General features: G+C 41.9%; 3 protein-coding genes across 8 annotated transcripts in view; 2 read left to right on the plus strand and 1 right to left on the minus strand.

The window, feature by feature from the left end:
- The window catches only part of CD81 (CD81 molecule), a 33,715-nt gene extending 30,235 nt beyond the window's left edge, over positions 1-3,480 (plus strand). Inside the window, exon 8 of the mRNA XM_005149197.3 lies at positions 63-3,480. Coding sequence (XP_005149254.1) covers positions 63-125 — 63 coding nt within the window. The 3' untranslated portion in view covers positions 126-3,480. The remainder of the gene's footprint in view (positions 1-62) is intronic.
- A 6,572-nt stretch (positions 3,481-10,052) lies between these two features.
- TSSC4 (tumor suppressing subtransferable candidate 4) lies at positions 10,053-14,196 on the plus strand. Of its 6 annotated transcripts, none has more exons than XM_031049043.2 (4): positions 10,053-10,106; positions 10,557-10,677; positions 11,510-11,582; positions 12,632-14,196. In XM_031049043.2, exon 4 carries the CDS (start codon positions 12,715-12,717, stop codon positions 13,753-13,755), a length of 1,041 nt encoding a protein of 346 aa, XP_030904903.1. In that variant the 5' UTR covers positions 10,053-10,106; positions 10,557-10,677; positions 11,510-11,582; positions 12,632-12,714; the 3' UTR covers positions 13,756-14,196. The 6 variants fall into 6 exon arrangements, with proteins under 6 accessions (XP_030904903.1, XP_030904904.1, XP_005149253.1 ...); XM_031049044.2 differs by lacking the exon at positions 11,510-11,582 and having other exon boundaries at positions 12,632-12,733; positions 12,845-14,196; XM_005149196.3 differs by lacking the exon at positions 11,510-11,582.
- Positions 14,197-15,813: 1,617 nt separating this feature from the next.
- The window catches only part of TRPM5 (transient receptor potential cation channel subfamily M member 5), a 40,468-nt gene continuing 29,091 nt past the window's right edge, over positions 15,814-27,190 (minus strand). The window contains exons 18-24 of the mRNA XM_005149195.2: positions 26,462-26,636; positions 23,859-24,027; positions 23,049-23,227; positions 21,160-21,292; positions 19,448-19,520; positions 18,389-18,479; positions 15,814-17,211 (exon numbers count right to left, since the gene is read on the minus strand). Coding sequence (XP_005149252.1) covers positions 17,111-17,211; positions 18,389-18,479; positions 19,448-19,520; positions 21,160-21,292; positions 23,049-23,227; positions 23,859-24,027; positions 26,462-26,636 — 921 coding nt within the window. The 3' untranslated portion in view covers positions 15,814-17,110. The remainder of the gene's footprint in view (positions 17,212-18,388; positions 18,480-19,447; positions 19,521-21,159; positions 21,293-23,048; positions 23,228-23,858; positions 24,028-26,461; positions 26,637-27,190) is intronic.

The following is a 27,190-nucleotide window of genomic DNA, read 5'->3' on the forward strand; positions in this document are numbered from 1 at the left end:
ACGGGGGAGCTCCTGCATTGTTCTGGTTGGTGCCTCACTGGTGCTCCTATGTCCCCCAACAGATCTTTGAAATGATCCTGAGCATGGTGCTGTGCTGCGGCATAAGGAACAGCTCCGTCTACTGAGCCGTGAGAGATGGGGAGGGGAAGGGGGGAGCAGGGCAGATGGCGCTACAGGGGACCCCAGGTGCCACCAAGTGACCATGAGACATTTCAACAAAAGACAAAGAAAACTATGTATATAAATACTTCAATATTACCGTACAGTACTCACGTTTTTATTTTGAAGTACTTTTTTTTAATAAATGAAACTCTCCCATATCCTTGTGGCTGAATTAGTTACACATCAGTTTTGTGTGATGGGGAAAGCAGCTGTAGCAGGAGATGAGTCCTTCTTCCCTCTTCCCCACCCTCTGTAATTCAGAAATAATGCTGGCAGAAGATATACAGAGGGGAAAGCTGCAGCTTGTTATCAGAAAACTTTGCCTTGATTTTCACTCTCTTTTTCAATCCCAACTTTTTTTATACACATAATTGGATGCTGAGCAGAATTTAGCATTTTTGTTCATTTGTACTCATCTTTTCCTAGCATCTGCCCACCTCCCTGGGAGAGTGGAGAACAAATAGCCCCTGTCGCCTCGGTGCGACATGTTCCAGGATAAATGCAGGTGTATTGTTCCTCTCCAACCTGTTTGCATCAATATGCCAGTTCTTAACAGAAGTCATTCTTAAATTTTACTCTCTGATGAGTGGGAATGTCTTTGGCTTTTGGGGTTTTTTATTGCGTTTGGGTTTTGTTTTTTTTTTTTTGGTTCAGCTATAATTTTATAATTGGCTCATTTTCATTGATTCATTATATTAAAGGGTCAGTGTCTGGGGGTGAATTTTAGTTCCAGTTTTGAGAATATAAAAAGAAAAATGGGTCACTTTTAACCTTCTTCAGTGTTACTTTATAAACATGTGTTTTGGGGAGAGTCTGGTTGTGTACTAAGTTTCTGCTGTTAAGCTAATTCTTGCATACAAATTATATTGGATAAAAGAGGAAAACTTTTTTTAAAAGAAATCCTCAACCTTAGAAATTCTCCATTTATGTATTGCAGGATGATGCCTGGGGGTTCCCAGCCATATGCATATGTGTTTAAAATATCATCTTTGCATCACTCTCTTGTGCAGTTTTCCTTACTTATAGCATATTGTTGCACACTGTAATATTGCTGGGAAATTGCCATAACCTGATCTGGGGAGAAAACAAAACAGTTTATTTTTAAGACCTTCCATTTACATCAACAGCAGGAGATCAGCTTATCAAAGCAAGGGAATTGAGGATTTTAGATTGCACCAGGTGAAACACTTTCTTGTGGCCTGGTGAGCTTTGATTGCCAATTCAATGTATGTGGCTTCTGTTGTATGCCACTCCACTACCATGTAGATAGAGGGGGAGAATAACCCAGGAGCTATGTAATAAAATTAGAGTGTCTCTAAAAAGATAATCTATGTGTATAGTTCTATAGATATATATTTTTAAGCAAAGCCTTTTCCTTAGCCATACAAGCACTTGAGCTGGAAATTATAGTATCTCTCAGCTCTCTGCCACTTCAAAGCAGATAAGGGGAGGAAATGAAACCAGTGATCACCATCCCCACTTCAGGAATATTTCTGTTTCTGAAAGTTTTTCACTCTCCCCCTTCATTGAAACAAAGAGCTTTAGACAGGACAGGGAGCAAGACCTGTGATTATTTTAAATGAGTATCTTGTCCATTGCACATGGCTGCTGTAGCCTTTGCCACTACAGGATAGGAAATTCCTGCGCTGGGGTAAACTGATCCATTTGGAGGCTTCCCTCCCCTTCTACTCCCCCCTTTCCTCTTCCTACCTTTTAGTATATAGGGCCTTTAAAAAGTATATAGGTAAAAATATATATATATGTATCAAGTTGTGCTGGATAAGAAGAAGAAGTGCTTTAGCATTACTTCAGATTGAGGGGTTGGACATAAAAAGATTCAGCCTTAGAAATAGCCTTAAAGCAACACTGCCCTGAATGTCCACACTGTGCACATCAAGAATGAGACGAGTTTTGCAGTAGGTAACGCCTTCCCAGTTCCCCAGTGTAGCTCCTTCAGGTCATGTACTCTGTTCTGTGGCTATATGTATATGCATCAACCAAGCATGGGTGTTTACATATATGTGCATTGGGATTGTTAGCATACAGAATGGATGTGTAACTTGCCGCCTTTTTTGTTGAGTGTTGATAAATGTATATAAATATGCCATTAAGCATTTCAATTTGTTTTCTTTCCTTATACCTTATTTTTTATATTGTTCAGTATTCAGTTGATGCTGCATATGTAGCTGGAGCTCTGTTTGAAGACAGGCTGGGTCCCGCTGCAGGTTAGGTGTGTCCTTGGACATTGTACCTTTAGGAGTCTGGGCTGTTCCAAGCAGGAGCAGTAGGGAGAAAGCGGTACTTGAAGAGAGGGAGTCTGAGAGCTGTGGAAGGAAGAAGAGCAGGAAGTTAGCTCAGACAGTGTTCCACCTGGACTTCAGTTTGTTTGCTGGCTCATTTCAGAGGTGGTTTGTCGCTGTGGGGAGCTCTAGGAGCAGCTCCCTTGGCCACCTCCTGTCCCTATGGCTGCTGCAGGAAAGGTGCTGTGGGAGGGGAACAGCCAGTGACTGGGAAGGTTTTGGGAAAGGGCAGAGGAGTTTTGCAGGGAGAAGGTAATGCTTTCCTTAGAGTTACTAGTGGAGAGTCCCCATGTTCAGTGATCATCAGCTGTAGCAGGAGGGTTCAGCCCTGGGAGAAGAGAGACAGAGAGGACCTATCATGCTTAAGAACTGAAGTAGCTGAGAAACCCTCACAGAAAAACACTACTCATGTGGGTCTCCACTAGTCTGGCCTCCTGCGAAGCTGGACTCGAGTTCAAACAAGCTAGAGAGGGAGCTCTGAAGGGCTGAGGGGACTCGCCCTGTTGGATGCACTCAGGATCCAAAAGAGACAGGGCTCTCCTGCCAGTTGGTCAGTCCCAAAGCTGGCTGAGATGAAGGGGAAAAAAACACTAGGTAGGACACCTGCCCTGCTTCAGACCCTCTCCTGCATACCTGCAGATTTGTGTGCTCAACATGGGGCCTTGTTCTGTTCCCCTCTACGCTCCTAAAAAACAATCTGTGGATGAAATTGTGGGCTGTAAATGCAAACCCCTCCCTCTCCAGGGCAGCATCCTCCTGGACCTAGTGACAGCTGAGAAAATGGCTGTGAGCTGGGGCAGGGAGGAGGAGAGAGACTGATGGGGGAGAGTCAACTGTCCAGGTCTGAATTGAAAGACCACATCAAAAAGTCAAACAGAGCGGCTGACAGCTTAACTGAATGCTTGGGATTTTTTTCATACTGTGGAGCATGCCACAAAACAGTGTGTTTAACTTCTTTCTGCCTTTTTTTTTAAGAAATGAAACAAAAATCAATTTAATAAACATTTCTCATAGTGTGCATTGTGTGATGAACCGCTGTGGTTTTACAACCAGTTAACCTTAACACCAGGATGCTTTGTGAACCAGGCTTCAACAGCACAGGTTATTCCAGCCTCTGTGAGGGGGGCATACAAGCAGGCTGGGGAGGCATCCAGAATGGTGCTGAGGGAATGCAAAAAGGTTGCTTGCTGGAAGTGGTGGCTGCTGCAATTGTGCCTTCCCTTAAGGGAAGAGAGAGCACAGTTGTGGAGGAGTTACTGTGGATTGCAAAAATAGGGTGACTGTGTTGAAAGAGGGCTGCAGTGGCAGTACTGCACACACTCCAGGTCTCCTGAAGTGACCCCAAATGGCCCAAAATGCCCTCTGCTGCCAGCCGGTTGGGGGCTGGTCTGATTTTCATGGATGGTTTGGTAATGCCACCACTGCTGCCACCACCCACCCCTCTGAACCACCAGGGGAAAGCCTGGCTGAGAGCCAGGGGGGAGGCCAAGTGCTGTGATCCCACAGCTGCCTGCCTTTCTCTGCCCTGGCTTGGACTTCTTGCTGTGTTTGAAGCAGGAATGGCCCACAGCAGCTGCCAGCCATTGACTATGGTGGTGTGGAGAGGGAGGGAGAGCGATGTTCAGCTGCTGCAGAGAAAAGCAAGACCTGCTCCCAGCAGCTGTGCACGTGCTACAAGATCATGCCCATCTGTTGTTCTTTCACTTGTTTACCTGAATGTTAATGGAGTTGGACATAATGACTTCTGGAAAGAAAAAAAGTTATATTTAAAAACAATAAAAAAAAGAAACAAAGCAAACCCCTTGTTACTGGGTTTTTAATGATGTGTTTTCAGATCTTGTTTCTTTCCATCACACACAGATTTGTGTCACGTCTTCCAAAGGAACAGGCTTCTCTTGTTCTTGTATTTGTGCAAAATTTGGGCTGCAGGCAATGCAGTCCTTAGCTGACCCTTCTAGGTGATTTCCTGTGAATGTGATTCTCTTCGCTTCATGCCTTAAAACATTTGGATTGTGATGCTCTGTTGTTGCTCCAGATGGGGATAAAATTATTCCTGCCTCTGGAGCTAGAATTAAGCTGATATGAGTCACTGTCAGGCTTGGGATGGTGTTCAACAGGGGGAGAAACAATAGTGGAAACGAACAGGGAAAGCACAGCATGTATTTGGCATCCAAGGCGTGTGCCTTGGAACCTCTGCCTGGAAGCATAGCTGGGATCTTAAGCCTCCTTGGCTGAATGCAGTCTCCTCTGTTTGCACTTCAGATCTGAATATTAACAGTGGCATACTAGGAACAGATGAGTTGTACATGATGCTGGAGCTGAGATGCTGGGAGAGGACTAGGCAAACCAGGCCCCTTTAAGAGACTGTTAAGTGAAGACATGGGTTATTCTTGGAAAACAGCAGTCCTGCTGTGTAGGAGCATGTGAGGCCACATAGATAAACCACTGTGAGGGGAAGGGGTGGGTGGAATGCTGGCAGCCCACTTGTTCTCATATTGCACCGACAACACTGGCTGAAACTTCCCTTAAATATTCTCAAAGATCTGAAAGACTTGGAAACTCACTGGAGACCTTACTGTGGACTTCTGATTCCTAGGAATACTTTTTATTTTCTTGGTGAAACAAGAATTTTCACCAAAAAATAGAAAAAATACCCAAGCGTGAATTTTTGTAAACTAGACTAAGTTGGGATTTTTTTCCAATGGAATTATTTTCCTCCCCACTCCCAAACTGTTTCTTGGAAAAAAGCAACCTCTAGACTGTTTCTAATTAGAAGTTTTGGAGGTTATTTTTTGCTTTTGTGAGCTCTGTTTCTTATGCTGCTTCTGAGTTACTTGTAAGTAGCAATGTGCCTGATTGTTTCCTAGGAAGACAACCAATATGTATCAACTGGTTATGTCCCTTCCCTAGTAAGAGGCTGTCTATGCTCTAACCAAGATTTGTGGTATTCCCACAGGAGGGGAAAAAAACCCAAACCAGTCAGCTCTCAGCAAGCACGGATTATGGTTCAGGTTTCTGTAGAGGAAAGCACTCTCCCTGTGCCTGCCAGCTACACTTGCCTGGCTCAGTGAGGAAGGATGTGCTCTGACCTGCTATTTCCCTTGCTGGGCATGGCAACATGGCTCTTCCCGACTGTCAGGGGAGAGAAGGGAGTTTCAGCTCCAGAGCAAGCTGCTGACAACAGAGGAGACTGTTCTCAAAAAGAAAAAGAAAGGTGAGTATTTTAACAACCTCATTTGCTGGCTGAGCTGAAGCTGTGGCTGCACCAGAAAAGATTCAGGAGGCAAGAGTGGAAATACGGCCCAGTGAAAGAACATCTGCCATCAGTGGGTGCCAGAGCAAAGAGTGGACTAATAAACTACCTGACCAGGTCATGATTAAGTGATAAAGCCAGAGGCTAGAACCCCCAAATCCCATCTGTACCATGCTGTGCAGTTGAACTACAGGCAGTTTCAGCCTGGGAGCATCAGGTTACCTTGCACTGGGCATAACCAAAGCAGGAGGGCACAGAAGTGCTGTTCTAGTGTGAGCTCCTGAGACAGCTTCTGGCAGCTTGTCTGAAGCATGGGGAGCTTGATGCTTTTGCTTCAGAGCTTAGGGACTTGGAGCAAACAGAAAACACTTCCCAGTGCTAAGACTGCTGCATAACTGAAACCCATGGTGTTTTCACACTTGCAGATACACTCCAGGGTACACAGACTTTGCAGCCAGGCATACTAGTGTGGACCACCTGGCATTTCTCCCTGGGTTTTAATGACCCAACATAAGTGCCAGTGGTTGCAAGTAACATTTCTAATTAGAGTTTAATCACACCTTTTCTTAAAAAAATAAATAAATTAAATGTGTTTCTTGGCCCTGCTCTGCTAGGGCATTCTGTCATGTTGGAACACAGCTTTGCTGAGTACCACAGAGGTGTTGGTGCTAGGCCAGGAGAGACGATGTGCACACAATGCCTTCCCTGCCGGCTGTGAGGAAACCACTAAGATTTCCTCGAGCAAGGGTTAGCTGTGGTAAACGCAAAGCCCTGTGTTGGCTACAGAGTTGCGTTGGTTAACAAACTCCTACAGATCATGTTCTAACAAGAGGACTAGGGGGTTCTAGGGCTTTGTGGTTTTTGGTTTTTTGCTTCATATTAACTTCAAGGCCCCCAGCTGGTTCTAAGGACCTCTTTGAGTCCTTCACTACTGCTACTAGAAAGAGGCATGCTGGGGCCAATGGTAGGAAAGAGAAAAAAAACCCAAAACAGAATTAGGGGAAGGTTGGGTATTTTTTTTAGTACAAATATTCTGTAGCTAAATCAAAATTAAGAGATCCCCAACTGGTTTTGTCTCTTTGTAAAATTTCAATAATTGCAGAGAGTATTGATTTTGCTCTTGACTGACTTTCAGTTCCCTCCCACAGAGGCAATGTGTCTAGCAGAAAAGGGGTTGTGGGTTCTCCCTGCAGATCCTCTCCAGACCAGCCACAATGTTGTTATTGTGAAGAATCAAGTTGATAAAAACCTTCATAGCCTGCCCACACTAAAACTTGCTCCACAGGAACCAATTTTATGGAGTTACCTTAGTGGGAGAAAGCACCAACATGAACAGCACTGGAATAAATCAAACCTGCTTGCAGATAAGCCAGAAGCAAATGCAAGCACAAGGGTAAGCAAAGCCTGATGTAGAAGAGGCAGTGTCAAGCACTCAATCCTGGAAACACACCCTATGGGGGATTTCAAGGCTATCTGTAGGCTTTCCTTCCTGCAAAGGATTTCCCAGCAGAGAAGAATGTGGTGGGTACTTATTATGCCTTTTGCCTGAAGGAAGATACTCTTTCCCCTCCCTGCTTCTCCTCAGGTGTCTCAGCAACAGCTGCATGTGGCAATACCAGATTAACTTCCACAGCCCTCATGGACATAGGAGATGGTGAAAATGCACCTAAGCGCTCTGTCTGGCTTGCAGGATCTGGGCCACTGCTAGGAATGGCCTGCCACTTTCCCTATAGCTCTGAGGAGAGGAGCCAGCCGGCCCTGCCAGGCGCCTACCCCAGGCTCTGAGCAAAGAGCCTGCCAGTGAGCAGCGGAAATACTTACCAGATGGGGGACAAACGACAGATTTATTTGCAAGAATGGAGCATGAGGTTCCCAGCACCAGGGCTGACATTGGTATGTATCTGCACACACTACCCTTGCATGCAGTGAAGCACTGGCTTCCTTCAGACACATGAGGCCATCTCTGTGAAGGAACTGGCCCCTCAGAGCCCACGCACCAGATGCAGCCCGCTCGCTTGGATCATGTCCTGCGCTGCAGCTCAGATCCAGCCCCTATCCCTTGTCAAGCCATCTTAGTTCATGCCGGCAAGGGGAAAATGCTTCACCATCTGTTCGTCTTCAGTCTGACTCATTATTTTTATTTCAGCTGTCGCCAAGCAATAGCAAAAATCCCAACACACAAGCTTATCCACTGCTGCAGACTGTCTTGTCCTCAGCCACCAGAGAAAAAGCAGCTCATCCCCACTTCTCTGCAGTGTGTGATAGTAAATTGTCTGCAAAAAGACAGGAAAGAGGAAAAGGGTACAGTCAGCTTCCAAAGGCAACCTTAATCATCAACATATACACCATCCAAGCAAAAGACAGGAATTTGTAGCCTCTGGAAACAGAGGAACGGGGCTTGTCTCTGAAAGCACCCACATCCACAGGTGATGGAGACAGTGGAGATGATGCTGCCCAATTCTGCCCCTCTTAGCCCCTAATCTAGCACTGAACCAGGGTTCAAACCAGAGGAGCACCATTGTTTGCATCAGTCTGTGGTGTACCCTGTTTGACTCCAGCCTCACAAAAACAGTGACATGCCACAGTACACATCCTTTTCTTGCCTGCTTAGAGGCTCACTCCTGTGTGTCACTGACACCCCAGACAGTCCTATGCAGCACCAGCAATCTTCACCCATAGTTTACTCTTGGCTCCCTTTGTCTGTTTACCACCCTCCTCCTATCCATTCCTGCTCACCTACCAGAAGACTTGTGTTTCCCTTGTTCCTCCCTCCAGCTGGGAACCCACTTTTATGCCTGTAACTGTACTACCGTATGTGTATACATTCAAAAAAAATAGGATCACCAAATGGGGAAACACCTCTCGAGCTGTTGTTTTAAAACTAGAGCATGTCTCCAGCTAGACAGAAGACATTGTATGCTAACTTCATCATTGCTGCCAAATGTATTCCAAACACAGCCCTCATAAATTACCGTAGTTAGCCACAGTCCAGCAGGAGAAAGTATGTATTTAAAGACTTACAATGCAAGTGAAGTGGCTACAGTTTATATTATGGGTGAGTCACAGTGAGGCCCAGCTTGAAGGGATCCAGTGAAGTCTCCTTGGCCCACAATCACAGCATTACCTCTAGTACACCCAACAGTAAAGCAGCCAGTATTGCAGGGCTGGGATGCCATGAGGGGAAATTAGTGCCACTAGAATCAATGCAAGACTACAAGGTAATTTCTTTTGTTGCAGAATGACAGCATAGATGAGCTTTGCTCGTGGCCTATAGCAAATCCCTCAGAATGGAGTGACCTGAAGGTGTGACATTTACAGGCTCATGGCCTTCGCAGGAATTGATGATGAAGCCACAGGGTCAGGCAAGGCAGTTAAGAGAGCAGCAGCCAGGGAAAAGGGTGGAGATGAGTCCTGGAAGGTGCCGGGCCACATCCTGGCACAGCTCACAGGCACCGCAAACTTGATCTTTTTAACACATGCTAAATATTGCAGCCGCTTGGGAAATGTATTTCCACTGAAAATGTGAACTTTTTGTGAAACAAGAAAAAAAAATCAGCATTAGGCATCATTGGCCAACACCAATAAAACATTTTCAGCCATGATTCCACTTCTTGACGCATGCACAAAAAAAATGTGCTTGTGGGACAGAAAATGGAAACTTTTTTTTTTTTGCATTGATGGATTTTATGGTTTTATGCCCCAAGTGACTTGGGATTTTCTGGTTAGAAAATAAATACATTAAAAATGAAAAAATAAACCAACCCAACAACAAAACCAGACACTTCCTCTGAAGTTTTCATTGTGGCCAAATCCTGCTTTTCTGATGAGAAAAAACCGCTCTGCTTTACATGTTTCTTTCCAGACCGCTCAGGGAGGCAGTGCCGAGCCCACCCCGCGGCCGCCGTGCCTCAGCCACCGCAGCTGCGGACCGAGCACCCCAGGCTCTCTGGGGTGCACTGCTGAGACCCCAAACCCGTCCCTGCGCAAGCAGCAGCCCTCCCCTCCCCTCACAGGCTGCAAAATGGCGGCCGGCGCGGTAGGCCCTGGGAGCTGTAGTCCACCACCACAGTGGAGCGCTCAGCCCCGTTTTCATGATGCTTCCCCCACGGCCGGCTCTCAAAATGTCCCCCGCTGGGGTAGAGGCAGACGACTACAGCTCCCAGGGCGCACAGGAGAGAGGCGGTGCGGGGAGCGGCCACCGCCTCCTGCCTCCCCCTTCCGGGCCGCTTTGCATACTGGGAGTTGTAGTCTTCTCGTCCCCCACCTCTGTCCTGTGGCGGCCGGTAGGGACTCAGTGTTCCAGCGTGCCCCGCGCCCGTGGGCGGGCGTGTGGGGAGCGGCGGGAAAGGCGGGCGGCCGCTGTGAGGAGGCTCCGGGCCGCGGTGTGTCCGGTATGGGGCACTTCCCCACGGGTTCCGGGTGTGTGCTTGTGGGTGGCGGTCTGCTTGCGGGAATGTGGGGTGCAGGCGCCCCGGTGTCGTGAGGAGAAAGGTGTGGGGGCTGGAGGAGGGTGTCAGCCCTGGCGTGCAGAGAGGTCTATGCGGGTGTGTGTGTTCGTATCCAACAGGATCCAGGCCTGGGGAGGGGAGCCGGGCTGTGGGCTGCACCTGTGCCGCTGGGCTAGGTCCCATGCTCTGTCGTTTTCCCTTTCCTGCTGGAGGTGTGAACCAGGGCCTGCTGCCTCCTTCCCCGTTGTGGCCCCCTGTGCCAGCACCGTCCCGAAGGTCCGTGCTGTTGTTGGTGCGGGGCTGGTGGCAGGCTTTGCTGCAGCGCTGGCTCTGCCGTCAGAGCAGACTCGTGGCCGTGGCTTGGAGTGACAAGGGTCTCTCTTTTCCTCACAGATTGCACAGACACACAGAGACTGAGTAAGACCAGGATGGAAGAGTTTGATGGGGACCTTCCCATCCAGAGAGATGCCGTCCTGCCTGAGTTGTGCTGTGATCACTTCACCATAACAAACCTGTGAGTCTGCTGTGCTGTAAGAGCCAGTATGTTTGGCTGATAACACTTTAAAGGCTCAAATGCCTCCTTAGGAGCAGTTTTGTTGCTTCTGTGTAGCTGTCCTCAGACAAGAAATACCATGAGCCTATGATGAGCACTTCTATAGCCATCTGCAGTAACTGTTTTAGCCAATGTTGTGGTTCGGTGTCTCTTTTGCATACTAATCATTACTTTTCATGTGTTACAAAACTAAACAAAGGAACTAATCAGATTATTAGATCCTATTTAGGGGTTACACTGAAGGCAGGGTTTTCCAAAACAGTCATCAGATCCCTTTTGTCATAGAACACAGCATTTGGTCTGTTGAATTCTTCAGAAGTTTCTCTGTATTTAAATGCCTCATGAAGATCTGACCCTAATGTGAATACAACCTTTCTTTGAAACCAGAACTCTGATAGTCACGGTGTTAGTACTTAAAAGTACTTAATATATGCGATGCATCATTTATTTATATATTTTCTTAGCTGCATTTAATACTGTACATTTTGTAGTGGTTTACTGCACATGCAAATTACAATTTTTAGTTTTTAAAACCTCTCTTCTGTTCTGCAGAATAAGGTTGGCAGTGTGAATGTGGAGGTTGAGTAAAAAAAAAAGGTGCTGCCTTATTAGGCTGTGTGGTGTTGTTTTGCCAAAAATCCAGGAATATCTACAGATTTTTATACCAGCATGAGTTTGTGTCAGATTTAGAACTGAGTTCTGCAGCTTTTGATGACTCAGGGGGAAGGAATTATTTTTAAAACTCATTTTAAAACTACATTTCCAGTATCTGATGGAAATGTTTGTTTTCTAGGGTGGAAGTGCTGAGATCTTTGGTGGCTTTAACTGACCCTCAGGAGGGGAAGCTGACTCAGTCTCAAGAGAAAGTGAGTGACTTAACAGACTTGCCCTGTCTGTTTGCTGCATCTTTTCAGAAGAACCTATAATTAGGTAGTTGAGCTTATTCTAATAATGTATTAGGTCTCTTTCTGTAAGTCATCTTTTTGTGAGTTGAGCTGAAGTGTATGTTTGCCAACACTGTTTGATTGCCTGGCCAGTGGTAGTGTTATTATCAGTGCCTCTGTTCTGCAAGCTTCCCTTCAAGCAGGTGGCAGAATGAATCAGTATTCCAACCACTACTTGAGTCAGGCTTTAAATCACACTGTATTTTTGCTGACTGAAGGGCCAGCTTTTGCAAACCTTTGGTTGCACCTTCCCCTTGTTTCCATGCCCAAGCATGGCATGTGTGATTATTCTTATTAATCTAGTGGGATTGATTTTTGGAGCTGGCTGATTTTCTGAATCCAGGAATCTCATAATAACATGAGAGTTTAGACCTAAGGAAGATGTGGAGCTTGTACTTTATATCACTTCAAAGCAATCTTGAAACTTTAGCCCTGATATATTGTGGCTTCTGTACCACTGACCTTGACAAGTGATAGTGTCCTTTATAACAGGCAGAATGTGATGATTACTGGGACAGGAGGTGCAGTGGCTAATGCAATAAAGGATCACAATGGCCAAAAAATGTGAGAGATTAGGATATTTTTGGTGGATTTATACAGTATGATTAAAGCAGGGTATAATTTGTAGAGGTCATTCCTGTCTCTTGAAGATATATAAGACAGTTATGAGGTATTTGGATTTGCTCATCTTTATGCTCATCTTAGTAATTGCGCCTGCTATAACGCTTTAATGAAATTTGGTGGGCAGTACTGTTTTTAATTCTTTCAAATTCTTGTATTGAGTATTGTGTAACTCTTAATGTACATTCATTCCTTAAATAATGTTTTTATTTGCAGGAAATTGCTTAGGAGTCCCTGAAGTGCAGCTGCCTGTTATATTGCAGTAGTAATTGTTTTGCACATCACAGATTGATAGTCTCGTACTTGGTTCTCATTTCACAGTTGAATTCTTATGTTTCTTTGTATTCTAGGCACTAAACTCGCTGCTCATTTTGAAACCCATATTTGCAGCTGTTCCTGGGCCTACATCAAAGAGTGGAGTGGCAGCTTGAAGATGGGAGATCAGGATGCAGGTGAACCCTTTCTGGGGATAGCGGCTGGTGGGGCCAAAGACCACGAAGGAGCTGTACCCTCAGACACAGTGTCGCTCAGCGATTCTGATTCTGATGATTTTGGATTAGCAGATGAAGCAGAAGTTGATACAATATCTCCCGAGGAGCCATCTGTAGACGATGGGGATTACAGATCAGCAGAGACCCCTGACTCTTCAAACAGCAGTCACAGATCTCCTGTCCAGCCATTCCATCTGAGGGGCATGAGTTCTACGTTCTCCCTCCGTAGCCAGAGCATTTTTGATTGCCTGGAGGAGGCGGCCAAGTTGTCTGTGCCCTCAATGCCTGAAGATAATGTTGTTGATGGGAGGTTTAAACGTCCATTGCCTCCAACCACAGCTGCAAGTAGCATGGTTCTAGAGAGCCTGGGAAAGCAAGTCAAAGCAGTGCAGGCTCCCAAAACATCTCCTGCAGTGCCTGACTATGTAGCACACCCAGAGCGCTGGACCAAATACAGCCTAGATGGAGTTTCAGAGTCTAGTGACAAGACTAACAGGGCAGTGGCCATGGAATTTCTAGAGGGTCTGAAGAAAAGAGGGAAGGAACAAAGCTCAGCTACCCAAGATAGCTACACCCCATACTTCAACCAGGACCCTTCCAGCTGTGGAGCTGGGAGGATTGTCTTCTCCAAACCAGCAAAAAGGGGTGTAGATGGACTGGAAAAGAAAACATCAGCAGCAGGGGAGGATGATAAGAAACATGTGAAAATGGATCTGAAAGGAAAATTTCTTAGGACAACTGATGATTTGAGGGAGGAAGATAAGGTAGAGCTGGGACACCTAGATAGTGGAAGTGGTAAGGCAACAGAGGAGGAGGAGTGCATGATGGCAGGGGACCTGAATGCAGAAGGTAATAGTGCAAAGTTTAGTGGTGCAGGTGAAGAGCCATTGGTGAGAACAGTTGGATTCCACTGCAGTAAGAAAAAGAATAGGAAAAATTTCCGACCTAAAGCAGACGATGAAGGGGAGGAGGAAGAGTCCTGAAGAATGGAGCTCACTGGAAACATCCAAGGACTTGCATTGTCTTTGGATATGTCTGGGGGTTTTTTTTTCTCTTTTTTTTTTTTTTTTCTGGTCTGGAAACCACATGATAGCTTTTTGTCCAACGGTTTGCATTGTGGCCACCAAGAACATTTTGCGCTGTTAGAAATTAAGCTCCCTAAAACAAACACTTCAGACTTCACGTTTGTGAGAAGTCTGTGGACACAGGATAGTTGCAGGAAAGAATAAGGTGTGCTTTGTTTGCTTGAGCAGCTCCCTGGGGCTTGTGCTGGGACTGAAGTAGCCAAAGAAAGGTGTGTTAGCTGAAAGGCTTCCTACTAACACCCACATTCAGAGCAGTTCCCAAATCCTGGAACAATGATAATGAGTTCATGATGTAGAGATTTTTAAACAATGAAAATAAAAACCTAGTCTTCCACTGGATGTGCTTTATTGTGGCCCTGTCCCAGGGAGGAACACCTTTACAACCTTTTAACCTTTGTTTCTGTTATTTGTTTTTCTCCCCCTTCAATACATCGCCTCTCTCATTACCATTGAGAGTGAAAGCACAGCAGCACCCAAGTATGAATTTGGAGGGACTGGTGGGAACTGGCAAACCCAGTATTTTTGGGGGCTTAATGTTTACCTTATTTAGTGTTAAAGATTTAAAACCCCACAATGTGTCCTTTGGAGATGTACGGCTGGATACATCCTGCTGAAGACATGCTCAGGATGGCTTCAGCAAAGTCTCCTTATGTTAAGTGTAGGTCAAAATTTGCAGTAGCTTCAGTTGTGAAGTTGGGCAGCAGCTTTTCTCCTTGATGATGATCATGATATGATGCGGTGATTCTTAGCCTGCACGTTTGTATGTCCTTTCCAAATGGCACTGCTTCCACACTGATAATGTGTATTGATTTGGTGGGAATGAGGTATCTATACCAGAACTGAATACTCTTGTTCTTTGGGATTCAGTAAATTTTCAGTGGTAACTGGATTTTGTCAACTCTTTGAGCCATGCTGACTAACACAGCTATAGGAGTTTTAAGAAATACTCAGTTTGTTTGAGAATTCTCTTGAAAATCTTCTAGAATGTTACAGTAATGTAACATCTTGCAAATTCACCCTCAAGTCTTAGTTTAGATTCCAAAATTGACATTTTTAATATTTTCAGTCATTTGACAATATATAGTGAATCACCTCACAGGATGAGTCACCTTATACAATGAGTCACATTGTAATGAATGTCAAATATAGTAGTTTTTCAAACAGAATGTTAATAAATTTTATAAATAAGGTCAAAAGATTAAACTCCCTGAAAGGTTGTATGATTTGAAACTCAAATTAGTTCAGGTCAGTTTGGACTGACATTTTTTTTTGCCATTATTCTGAATTAACCAAATCCAAGGCTGTGTAGTGAAAGAGTACTTCTTTAGAATTTGTGATCTCGTTGTTAAACTGTGCTTGATAAACTCTGACGGATCTTTGAAGAAGTTACTTCTTCAGGGGGGTGTCAGCACCTTACCAATAGTTGACTGGCTGGCTCAAGTGATTTGCATGTGTGTTTGAACAGATGCATCATTTGCCAGCACAAGCAGAAAACAGTGCAAAATAAGTAATATTGTTTCATCTTTTGAAATTTGCCTTTTAATTTTAAAAGCAGAATGTATTTTCTCATGAGTGTATAGTTTGATGCATGTTAATTAGTGGATCATTGCTAAATACATCAGTTGTTACAGTGCATGTGCATGGGACATAGCAGCAATTCCAAACAATAGATTGTGATTTCAAGTGGATAATTAATGTGGCTGATCACAATTAAAATAGTAGCTGTTTCAGTGTGGAAGCTGCAGCCAAGAGCAGGGCATGCTGGTTGCAAGATAGGTGTTATTTCCTAACAAAAAATGCAGCTCTGTACAAACTTACTGGTTTTATGACTGATGCTTGCCTGGGGTGAGTAACAGGTAGGACAATACCAAGATTTTGTCACTGTTAATGGGGTCACTGAGGTCTGGGGCACAGCTGAATAAACCAGACAAATGCCTGTTTTATGAAGACATCGTAACAAGTTTATTATCTATTAATAAAGGACTCGTACTGGAAAGGTATTTTTATCAGATCAGAGATCTTCCCCCACCTCTGGTAATAGAGAAAGCTTTTGCACAAGCTACATTCATGTTGCATAGAAGCAGTGTTACATGCATGATGAAATGAAGTTCAGTTGAAACTAATCAGGTAAGAAAAACCACAACCCAATGCTTCCCACTTCTGATGTTGATATTATTCCGAAGAAATTTCCCTTTAAAGGACAGTAATGACATTCATTTTATTGGTGTATCTTTTCATACAAAATTCTATTAAAGCCAGCTATCTTTTTTTATGCTAAAGCTGTATGTGCCAGTTTAAGTAATAAAAAAAATGAGGCAGCCCAAATTCCTAGTCTGTAGGAAAATTCTTGCTACACATTGCTGCTTTAAAGACTCCAAGTCATTTTTTTTCCACCCTGATCTTTGAGAAAGAAAAGTGAAATCAGAAAATGGTGTACCTGCAGATACAGTGTTCCATGTGGTGTGACACATAAAGGGAAGGTCTTTCAGCAGCACCAAGCTGACAGCAGCTAGGATCTGGCATTGCAACAGAACAGCAAGCAGCAGAGGCTGGGGTCAGCCTGCGGGAGGGTTACGTGCTTTGTGTTTGGTGACTACAAGCCACGGCATGCTTGAGGGCTGTGTGATGAGATTCCTGTCTCTGGGATGAGGCAGGAGCCCTCAATAAGGAATACTAGCAAAGGAGTATCTCGCAGAAGCCAGCATGGGAAGAGAAGGCGGTGAGTGCAATCGTTCAAGGGTTGTAAGAACTCCAGGAACTGTATGAATTGTAATGGTTCAATGTCCCAGGCGCTTTCCTGTGGAAACTATTACTTGATTTCCTATCTAAGCAACTCAAATACAAGCTTGCTTTCTTGGCCAAGGAAATGGCTTGGTTTTTAGTGTGTAAGTGGTCACTCTTCCAAAGGGAGGTTTCCTTGAACAGAAAAATGCGGAAATGAGCAATGATGACGATAGATTGAGGGTGAGGTGTTTGGAGAATAGAAGGTTGATCATACTTAGAAAATAAGATGGTAGAGTCATGCTGGAGGAGAAAGTTTTTTGTGTGATCTGTGTAATGGAGTTTTGGACTGAGCAATATAGAAGCAGGAGGGAAGAAAGCTCAAGAAACTGAAGGAGGAAGACCTAGAAGCCCTCTGAAAGTGGATTGTTGTAAAGGCTTTGAAATGCGAGCCTTAGGCTTTTGTGAGATTAGGATTTTACTGCTAAACAGAGTAGGACAAAAGCTTAATCTGAAGAGATGAGAGTAAAATCTAATTATCAATGTATGTGATGTCAGCCTCAGACTGATCTGCACACTCTTCTCTTTCACTTCTTTCTGGCAAATGCACTTCTGTGTCAGCAGTCATCACACCTAGCGGGATCGTAAAAGTCATATGCTTGTTTAAAAGCTTTAAGAAAGGGGCACATAATTGCTTAAGAATCTTCAAAATGTTGACGATAATCCACAATAAAAAGATCCTGTAGGTTCTGTTACTTTGCACTTGCTCAGTAAATGATAAGCATAGGTTTCTTTATTTTTCAGCTGTTGAAGTTTCTCATATTTATGTAGTTATGGTATTACCATGTCTGTGGAACATGCTGTAGGATGTTTTTTCTTACTGGAATATTGATAGTGAAGCAATTTACATATGTGTTTTGTAAGCTTCTACGAAAAGTCAAGTTTGAGGTTTAGTTTTTGAGTCTGAGTGATGTGAGGTCTTGTCACAACAGAGCTTCTAGCTACTTCTTTTTCTCATGAAGTATATACATGTTCAGTTTATGTTTTTTGGAGGGCTTTTTGTATAATAGACAGTAATAAGTAGATACTCAAATAGATCATTAAAAAGAATATCCAAAGTCTTTATTGTGTTGGATATCCTGTGGTGCTGAGAAAAAGTCTGTCTCTAGTATTGTAAACTCCAAACAGTGGTCACTGGGTAAGATTCTTAACTGACAGGAACAGTTGCAGCTCTGAAGGCAAATGAGCTGTATTAATTACAATAAAGTAGGTGGTTTCCTTGATTTTAACAATTATAATTATCCGTATATTAAAATTTTTGGTAATAGTTCAGAGTATTTCATTAGCTCAAGAAAAGCCCAAGACAATCCTCTCAGAAATCATGTGGCAAACAGATACTTACTAACGTGCTTAAAGTTGGGTGAGATCATTCTAATTCACACTAAGCACTTGGCCAAAACCTTTTATATATATTTTGCAAATGGTATTTTTTTTTCATTCTGAATTATGTCCCTTGTTAGGTCTGTTATCAACAAAAACAGATGAAGCAGATCTTGGAAGCAGCCTAACCTTTTGTGTATGTTCACCCAAATTGCCTTAAGCAAGTCTCAGCTGCTTCCTCAGTTCAGAAAGGCTTTAAAACCATCTTTAGTTCCAGACTAGGTTTAGTCTAACTTTCATTTACATAGGAATTTTGAAAACCTTTGCCATATGTTACTTCAAAGTTCTCAATCTGTATAGAGGCCCTTTAATTTTTTAACTAAATTGTTCAGTGGTCATTAGCTTCTCCATAATTGTTTTCAATACTTACATGTATAGTTTGGAGCTGGTTGGTTGCACAAGAGGTTGGTTTTGGCTAAAGCCTTTACCATTGAGGAGATAACAGCTGTACAGTGGCAAATCTACAAAATAGATAGTGGTTTCTACATCAGCTCATTTTTGTAGTACTTTATCTATTCTTAAATTTGTAAGAAAGATAATCCAGGCAGCACACTGAAGAAGCATCAGAGAGCACATGATATATATAGATATACATATATATTTACAAGAAACAGTTGAACTGCCCTGAAGGAAGATTTGTATTAAATACGTTCCCTTTTTTTGTGAGTATATTGCATTATCTTGAGCTGGCACAAACTTATTAAAGCATTTATTTTGTGTTCCCATTGGACCAGTATTTGGTGTCAACATTGTTCATTGAATAGCAGGCTTTTTTTTCAGAAAGCCATAAAATGGATAAAAAAGGGCAGGGAAGCAGCGATGGGAATATTAAGATAAGGAACTTCCAGCAAGGCCACAGTTACACTAGAGAGTTGTAGGGACAAAGAAAACAATAACAGTTGTGCTACTTAGCACATGGTAATGGTGTTTAAAAAAAATGTTTGTTTATATTTCAAGGGTTTGTCATCAAAGTTTCCTTCTATTGTTTGTGCTTCACATTTGTGTCTTAGACACTTTCCTTTAAGATGCTGATATCTACAAAAATTAGAAAAACTGATGTCCAAGATCAGTCTAGGTCAGATCATACTGAACATGTGTATTTTCCAAGTTGACAACTTTAGAGACAGAAAAGGTGAGAAGGAGGAGGATGGAGGGGGGAAGGTGGAATGTTTCGTTCCAGAAGCATCCTTAACAAAGGAAATAAACTCTTCTGAAGTAGGCTAGCAAAGAGCAAGAAATGCCCCTTCCTCCTTTCCACCAGAGGTTGGAAATGTTTCTTTACAGAGAGAACACTATAAGGTAAGTGAAACCATAATACAGATCCATTTCTCCTTCCTGTTATTCCAAAATAGGGTCTGCCAAACCACTGTTAAATGAGAAACATGGTGAAATTCTAAAGCTAGTATAAATACCCATAAAACTTGCTTACCTGGGCTTCTATAGCTTTAAACCGCTTTTCTTGTTCTTTCAATCCACTAAAATATTTAGACAAATTATCCATTCTGTGGAAACAAAGCAGACATGCTGAGCAAAATGGAAAGGCCTCAGAAGAAATCCTAAAATGCAAAACCCATGTGACTTACTAGAGCCATGGCTCCTCGCTGGACTGTGTAGAGAACTTCTGTATAGTGCCTCCAGATCGTTATACTGTCCACATGCTTTCTGCATACTTCATCTCTCCCATCAGTTCCTTATTCTTAGCAGCTGATAATCTGTATGGTCCTCCAATCCCTCTCTCCTTTGTCCTAACAGCTATTTCAAAGCTTCCTTCTAACGGGTTATGTTCTGTTCAGGTCTGTGTGAAAAAGCTGCCACTCTATAGCTCTAATGTATTGTCTAATGTATTTTGGGATCAGTTGATTGCAAAGTTCAAAGAGTCACTTTCTGAGAGTTTCATAAGACCTCAGACAGACACTGCTGCCACCTAAGAGCAAAGATAAAAAGTCACGGGTTTAGCAGTGTTCATCTGAGCCTTTTCCTGTTCCTGGCTCTGAAATACTTTGAAGCCAGTATACCCTTCAAGTAGTAGCTTAATCCAGAATGTACTGTCTATAAAGTGTCCTAGTTTTAAAGCTAGAAAGAATATAATGGTCCCTTTGGAAGCAACTACACACATATTTATTACTTGACCTCAACAACTGAGCCTCTCCTTCCTAGGGTTTGTCGGTGATCTACTTATGAGAACAAAGTTTAAACCAACAAAATATTTCTAAACTACGAAGATGTAGGAGTCTGTGTAGATTAGAGGGAGAAGAGTATTTTCCCAGAATGTACTCAAGTACATTGTTCTGGTCACGAGCTATTAGATGAGTTAGACAGATGGCATTTGTTTTGAGAGACAGCATGGAAAGAAAACAGGCTGCACAAAAACGTTTCTATGGAACTTCCTTATGACAACTTTCACACCCATTGTGTCTGTATTTGAAGTCAGTTTTATCATCAGAGGAAAAGGCTGAAACAGGTATTAAAAGCTGCTTTAAATAATGCTTTGCTGTCTGATTTTCAGTATTGCCTTCGATGTTTGTGTTTTCCCTGCAGGTAACTACTTAGTGTCTCACTTAAAGGAGTAAACCTCTGAATAATAATTTAGGAATTTTCTTTAGAATACTAAGCCAATTTAAGTGATATTCCTAGTAAGGAGCTATTTTAGAGATGTATTTAAATGGAGACTCAATTAAATACAATTTTAAAGCCATTACCATCAATTTCTTGTGGAAATCTAGTCTCATGCCATAAAGCTGTAAACAGCTGTTCTTCTGCATCTGTGGGCTGGGGGATAATTCAAGATATCTCAAATTTCCATTTAAAAGTCTAATTAAAAAATCTATGTTGTATTCCTGCAGGGAATGGAAGTACATGCACTGCAGTATAGCAAATGAAGTATTTTTCTACCATTTCTTCATGAATATGATGTTCATTGAGATTGACTGCAGATTTGGCTGGAGCTTACAGGTCTGTAATTGTACATACTTCAGGAGTGCCAAAAAATCTTCTGATATTGTAGTGATGCTGGCTTCGCACATTTTTTCATGGACTGCATATTTCCTAACTGCATTTTAGTACAAGCATCTGAATGCTTATCTCATTCAAAGCTGAAGACTTGCAATGTACATTTATTGAGAATCAGAATAACATACTTACTTATTAGATGTGGCCTTCAGCCTTTCTTCATTACTTTCTTTCCTTTCTTGTTCAAGGTTTACAAGATAATTTTCTTTTTGCACCAGCTCCCATGTTATGATTTTTTGATCTAGGCCAACTGGAAGATCTCTTTCTGTAGGAAGAAAAAAAACCAAAAATACTGTACTCTCTTTCTCTTACACTGGTAATGGAAGGCTGCTATGCTAAAGAAAAAGGGCCCTTGCATTACAGGAGTATCATGTTATGAAAATACAGTGTAAAATAAGTATTTTCTACACTTTTTTTCTCTTGTGATGGAAGGCAATAGACTTTTTTGCAGTTGGGTATCATTCCTGAGTTTTCTAAAGAATAGCATGGACCAATTTCTGTGGTTCCAATTAAACTCATTTACAACCTTATTGGACTTTTGATGTATTTTAGCCTCTGAGTATTAAATGAGCAAAGCTTTATGTTCAGATGCACTTCATCATATTAGAACAGTTATAAATAGGAATGATAAACTGAATAAATCCCTCCACCTTGAAATATAAAGCCTGTTGTTGTTGTCGAGTATCCAAGCAAACAATAGACCTCAATTTCACAGGCATATTTTGAATGTAACATACTAGTTTTGTATCTTCCTAAAGATTGGTAAAAGGGTATACTTGCTGCATGCTCCAAATGCTAATGAATTTATAATCTGAGCAGTCAGGTACTTCCTTTCTTTGGGGGAAAACTAATATTTTTTATTAAGAATCTCTGGCAGTACGCTTTGATAGCCAGAAGGAGTGTGTCTGAAAGGGAGTGTAGTCAAAGGGCTCTGAATTGGTCTAGTCTGACTTACAGTTGGGCTACACAACCCATTAATTAGCCTGTGCATGAGGAGTAAATCGGTTTGTTATCAAATGCTATTAAATTAGCTGGGCCAAGTTTGCCACCACTATAGAAAGCCCCCAAATGCCTTCTGTAATTGGGTGAACTTAATCTGCCTTCTGAATTATAACTTTTAAGGAGCCATGATTTCTCTAAGCATGTTCTCTCTCTCAATTTATGTCTCTGTATTGGGAAATTCCACTGATCCTAGTAGATTTTTAGACTTGGTATTAGTTTTTGTTTTTGTTCTGTTAATTACCAAAACTCAAGAGCAAATGAAATAACTATTCATTAAACCTATCCATTGTTATATCTTTAGAAATCAAATAATAGAATCATTTAGGCTGGAAAAGAACCTTAAGATCATTGAGTCCAACCATAAACCCAACACTGCCAAGTCTACAACTAACTTGCGTCCCTGAGTGCCACACTTACATGTCTTTTAAATACATCTAGGTGTGGTGACTCAACCACTTCCTTGGACAGCCTGTTTCAGTGCTTGATAGATCTTTTAGTGAAGAAATGTTTCCTAATATCTAATCTAAACCACCCCTGGTGCAACTTAAGACGATTTCTTGTTACTCTATCATTTGTTACCTGGGAAAAGAGACTGACCCACTTTGATACTCTCTATAACCTCCTTTCAGGTAGTTGTAGAGAGTGACAATGGATCCCCTCAGCCTCCTTTATCTCCAGATTAAACAACCCAGTTCTCTCAGCCACTCCTCATAGGACTTGTGCTCTAGACCCTTCACCAGCTTTGTTGCTCTTCTTTGGGCACACTCCAGCTCTTTAACTGTTATGAATTGACACTTTTGCTGTAGTAACTATGGTGCATAGAGAAGTGCATTGTGGGAAACTTTATAATATACAATATATGCCTTATTTTTTCATTTGTAGTCTTGTGGCACTCTCTGTTCAAAATAAATTGTGACTCTTGTCTTATGGAATCTTAACTGATCTTCTGTTTTGTCTATGCAGTATGTCCTAGCAGATTATGAGGGTCCCTAGTTGCTAGATGGTTGTTATCAACTTACCCAGATGTTCCTTTTTATGTTCAATTTTGTTGAAGATTCTTCTGAGAACCAGAGTTATGTGGTTAATAATGATAAATGGTGGTGCTAAGGCAGGCCGGCCATGATACTCAACAATCAGGTTGTAGCGCTGAATTTTCCAGAAGGTGTCTGTATTGCCCTGAACAACTTGAAAAGTGTAACTGTAATTTGGGGGGAGGGAGGGGAAAGGTATGTAACTGTTTTTTACTGCAACATGTTAAAGCTTATTATTACAAAATTTAGTCACACATTTACTTAAGAAAGGAACAGAAAGCTCAGCAAGTTGTGTCAATTTAATCTAAAGTTTGTGCAAATACTTAGATGTTAAAATAATTGCAGTTGCAGTGTTCAAATACATTAGATTTGTGGGGCTTTTTTTAAAGAAAGGCAGTTCCACCTCAAACACTCTGTGTCAGTTCTTCAACCCAATGAATCATTATTAGCCATGCTGACATCAAGCATATCCTGTTAAATCTGCCAAGTTTAGAGCTGCTTTGCACCTGCAGACTAGTGCTGCAGCACAGCCAGGGACCCAGGCCCTTCTATGCATGCTTAATTGAATTTTTAACAGTAAAAGAGGCTTCTTGTCATCTTTACTGTGGCTTGAATGAGGATGATGAGAATTTAAGAACTATATGATCACAGAAGTCTACCTATCAATCCCCAAATAACATTAATTAGGCAAATTACTAGTGTACTCCAAAATGAATAGCCAACAGCAATGTAGTAAATGTGGGCATTCAGTTAAGCCTTTGCGGCCTCTGTCCTGATACTTACTGAACTCACTCTTACCTGAACATAGCAATCAGGAGATTCATAAGGAGAACATTTGTGACGAGCAGGAAGATGACCAACAGAAGTATGACAAGCCAGTTGGCATAGCTATTAGGACATGATGGCAAGTTCTTTTGCAGAATCTCTAGTGGATTAAATGTACAGTTCCTGGGATACATACGTGATGCTGCAAAGGATGATAGAGAAATGAAAGAATAGTTTTGACAAATCCTATTGACATGTGTGAGTGGAGACAAAGGCTTTGCATTTTGGAAAAAAAAATCTTTCAACAACAAAGAATGGCAAGAATCACAAATTGTTCCTGAGGTTTGAAGTAATGTATTTCATAGCTTTTTCAATGCAAATAAAGACTGAATTTATAACTCTAAACATGTCTTTTTTTAGAACCAGCAACATGAGTAGATGCATGTGTTTAGTACCTTTACTGTTAAGATAAGAAATCAAGGACAGAGGTAATAATGATTACTAAAATGAGATTTAATCTTGGCTGCACATAAACAGCAGCATAATTTTGTTTGGAATATTTTACAGTCATTGAAATCTTAAAGCCAATATTGTGGTAGTATTTTTGTACTGCCTTTGTTGACTATTAACAGGACTCTAAATACAAGACTCTTAAACCCTAAGAGTTCTTTGACTTCTTGACCTACTGAGCTAATTCTGCAGTTGAAAGATCATTTATGTGAACTAATGTCCAGTGTCTTAAACCTGTGAAAATGTCATGTCATGTACATGAAGGACATTGTTTTAATGCGCAAGAGATTTGCACCAGAACTTGGCTGCTGATCAGTGGCAAGATGGTTGTCACAGCTGCTTTTTTAGTAACATTCAGCAGAGGAGGGTTGTATTGACAAGGCTGTAACTGTCTTCTCAGTAACATTTGTCAAAGGAGGATTGTATTGAAAAGACTGCATCCTTTTTAGACTAGTTTTGAGTTCCCGAAGTCAAACCACCTCTGAGTATCAAACAGCTGTGCTCCCCCACATACTTGTGTCTTCTCAGTCCTTATGCTAGTATGAAAGTTAGAGGAGAAAACACAGTAAAAGCTGGGATGAGATTCTTCATTCTAAATTTAAACTGCTTTTTATGTCTGGTCTTGCAGTCAAGTATGTCTGGGATTGCAGGCAAGGTTAGTAAGAAGGATTCTACTGCATCAAACTACAGGTCTAGTCCTGTATCCTGTCTCCAGCTATGAATTAAATCCACAAATTTAGAGCGGCATAATGATACTTACTTGTTTGTTCTCCATTTTTACCCTAATAATTATTTTCCCTACTGCCATGGATAACCCCACAATCGTATTCCTTAGAGCAGGCAGTTGTATCAAAGCTCACCACAGCTGGGACTGCTTTCACCAAGTGCATTACCTTGTATTTATCTACAGTGCATTTCATTTGATGATTTAGCACTCATGAGGCTCCTCTGCAACTCTCAGGTGTTGGTTTTAGTTTTTACTACCCAGTAATTCAGTTTTTCCAGTGAATTTTGTCCCCCTCATTACCCATCTCCTTTTCCGTTTCATAAAGATGCTAAACAGATTAAGCCCTAGAGGGCCCTAGGACAAATGACTCCCTTCTGGAAGTTGCCTGTGTAATTAATTATACTTTTTTAATTGTCTTTTAACCATTTATTTATCCAGGTGAAGACACCCCTTTGGAGTCTCAATGAAGAGAAACACATGTTTCTAGGGAATACTACATCTGCCCTATGTCCAAATAAGATGAATCCAATTCCAAAAATATTTGTTTCTCTCCAATTACTTTAATGGGAATAAGAGTGACTGGTTGTGCTGTGCATGCTAGTGCTGTAGGCATTTAAAGTTATGTGAGATGAATCACACCTCTGCTCTCTTCTCACTTAGACGTTTTTGAGTTTTGTAAGACATGCTTTTTCTTATTAAGCAGAGTGAACATAAAAGAATGCTTACTGGTTTGCTTATGTCTATGGGATTTTTTTGGTTCCTCTATATTACCTCAAGTTTGAATCCTACTTCAATATTGCCACTGACATTTAGCACTGTTATTCCGGCATAATGCTGTGGCATTACTTCAGACTTTTTTGGGAGATGACCTATTCTGTATTTTACCTGCTTACCTATCAGAAATGTTGACTTTGAACTTTTATGTCCAAGTATTTCTGTGTCTTGTGATTATTTTTTGTTGTTTTGTTTGAAATATCGCACATATGCAATTACTAGCTTTATTTGATCTGGGCAGCTTTACCTCCAGAGTCAATAAATGCTTTAGAAGAATATTTATTCTAAAATGTAAGAGTTTGCTTATGGTCAAAGCTGTTCTGCTTTAATACTGTCATGTTAAGCTACTGCCAAAATTTATGGAGGGTGCTATTATTTCAGAAGGTATGCCAGCATTTAAAACTGCAAATCCTTGTGTGAATATTCCAGACAGCTTGTCTAACTGTGCTGTAATGTAATTCCACAATGCTCATTATCTCTTTGCAAATACACTATTTATATCATGGTAGTGTGAAAACTTTGGCCTGCAGGACAAAGACTTGAACAACACTGGGAAGGAATTCCATGCTCTAATCAGAAGTGTGCAGTCAAAAATGGCCAAGTTAGGGCAGAAAGAAATCCTCACTGTCTATTTCATCCAGTGGAATCTGGCCAAATATCTGAAGGTAGGGACGATAAAGCACCCTTCTGAATATCCATTCCGCTTGTCTGTCATCAGGATGAAGCAGAGCTTGAGTCGTCACACCATAGGCAATGAGCCACACACTCAAGAAAAACAGAAAGAAGAAAACATCTTTCATCTGAAAAAGGAGAGGGGAAGGGGAAAAAAGGAGAAGTGACTGCAATAGCAGTGTTGAAGAACAGTAGTCTTTCTATATGGAAACAGCTCATAATTCTGTTTCTTTACAAGCTTGTTTAGGTTAAAGGAGGTGGAATAGGATACAGTTGCATGCACAGAATTCCTTTTTTGGTCTTAATGTTATATTGTTCTTGGCCTGTAGCAGCATTTTACTTTGATAGCTTATAAGATAAAGACATGTTTTAAATTTCCACCTTGCTTTTGAATCATTTAAAATTTAATATTGAAACACACATCTTTTAGGTGAATCTCATTGTACCTTTTAGATGCAGATTTTCTGTCAGATCTCACAGTACTATTGACTGCTTCACTGTGAATTACTGGAGTTCTGCTGCAGCAGTGAATCCTGGTTACACTCAGTACTCAGTGACAAACACTGAACCATTGACACAGCAGACACTGAAGGCTGCAAGGATCAGGTAGCTTCTGTCTTGTGTTCTCAGGCTAAGTAAGTAATGCATCTGAGGGATTGTTTTCAAGACTTCCTGCTTTTAA

Source organism: Melopsittacus undulatus, chromosome 4 (genome assembly GCF_012275295.1).
Source record: "Melopsittacus undulatus isolate bMelUnd1 chromosome 4, bMelUnd1.mat.Z, whole genome shotgun sequence".
Classification (NCBI taxonomy): domain Eukaryota; kingdom Metazoa; phylum Chordata; class Aves; order Psittaciformes; family Psittaculidae; genus Melopsittacus; species Melopsittacus undulatus.

Excerpts from the sequence above, each read along its gene's own strand:
- TSSC4 (XM_031049043.2), top strand. The coding sequence starts at position 12,715 with ATGGGAGATCAGGATGCAGGTGAACCCTTTCTGGGGATAGCGGCTGGT.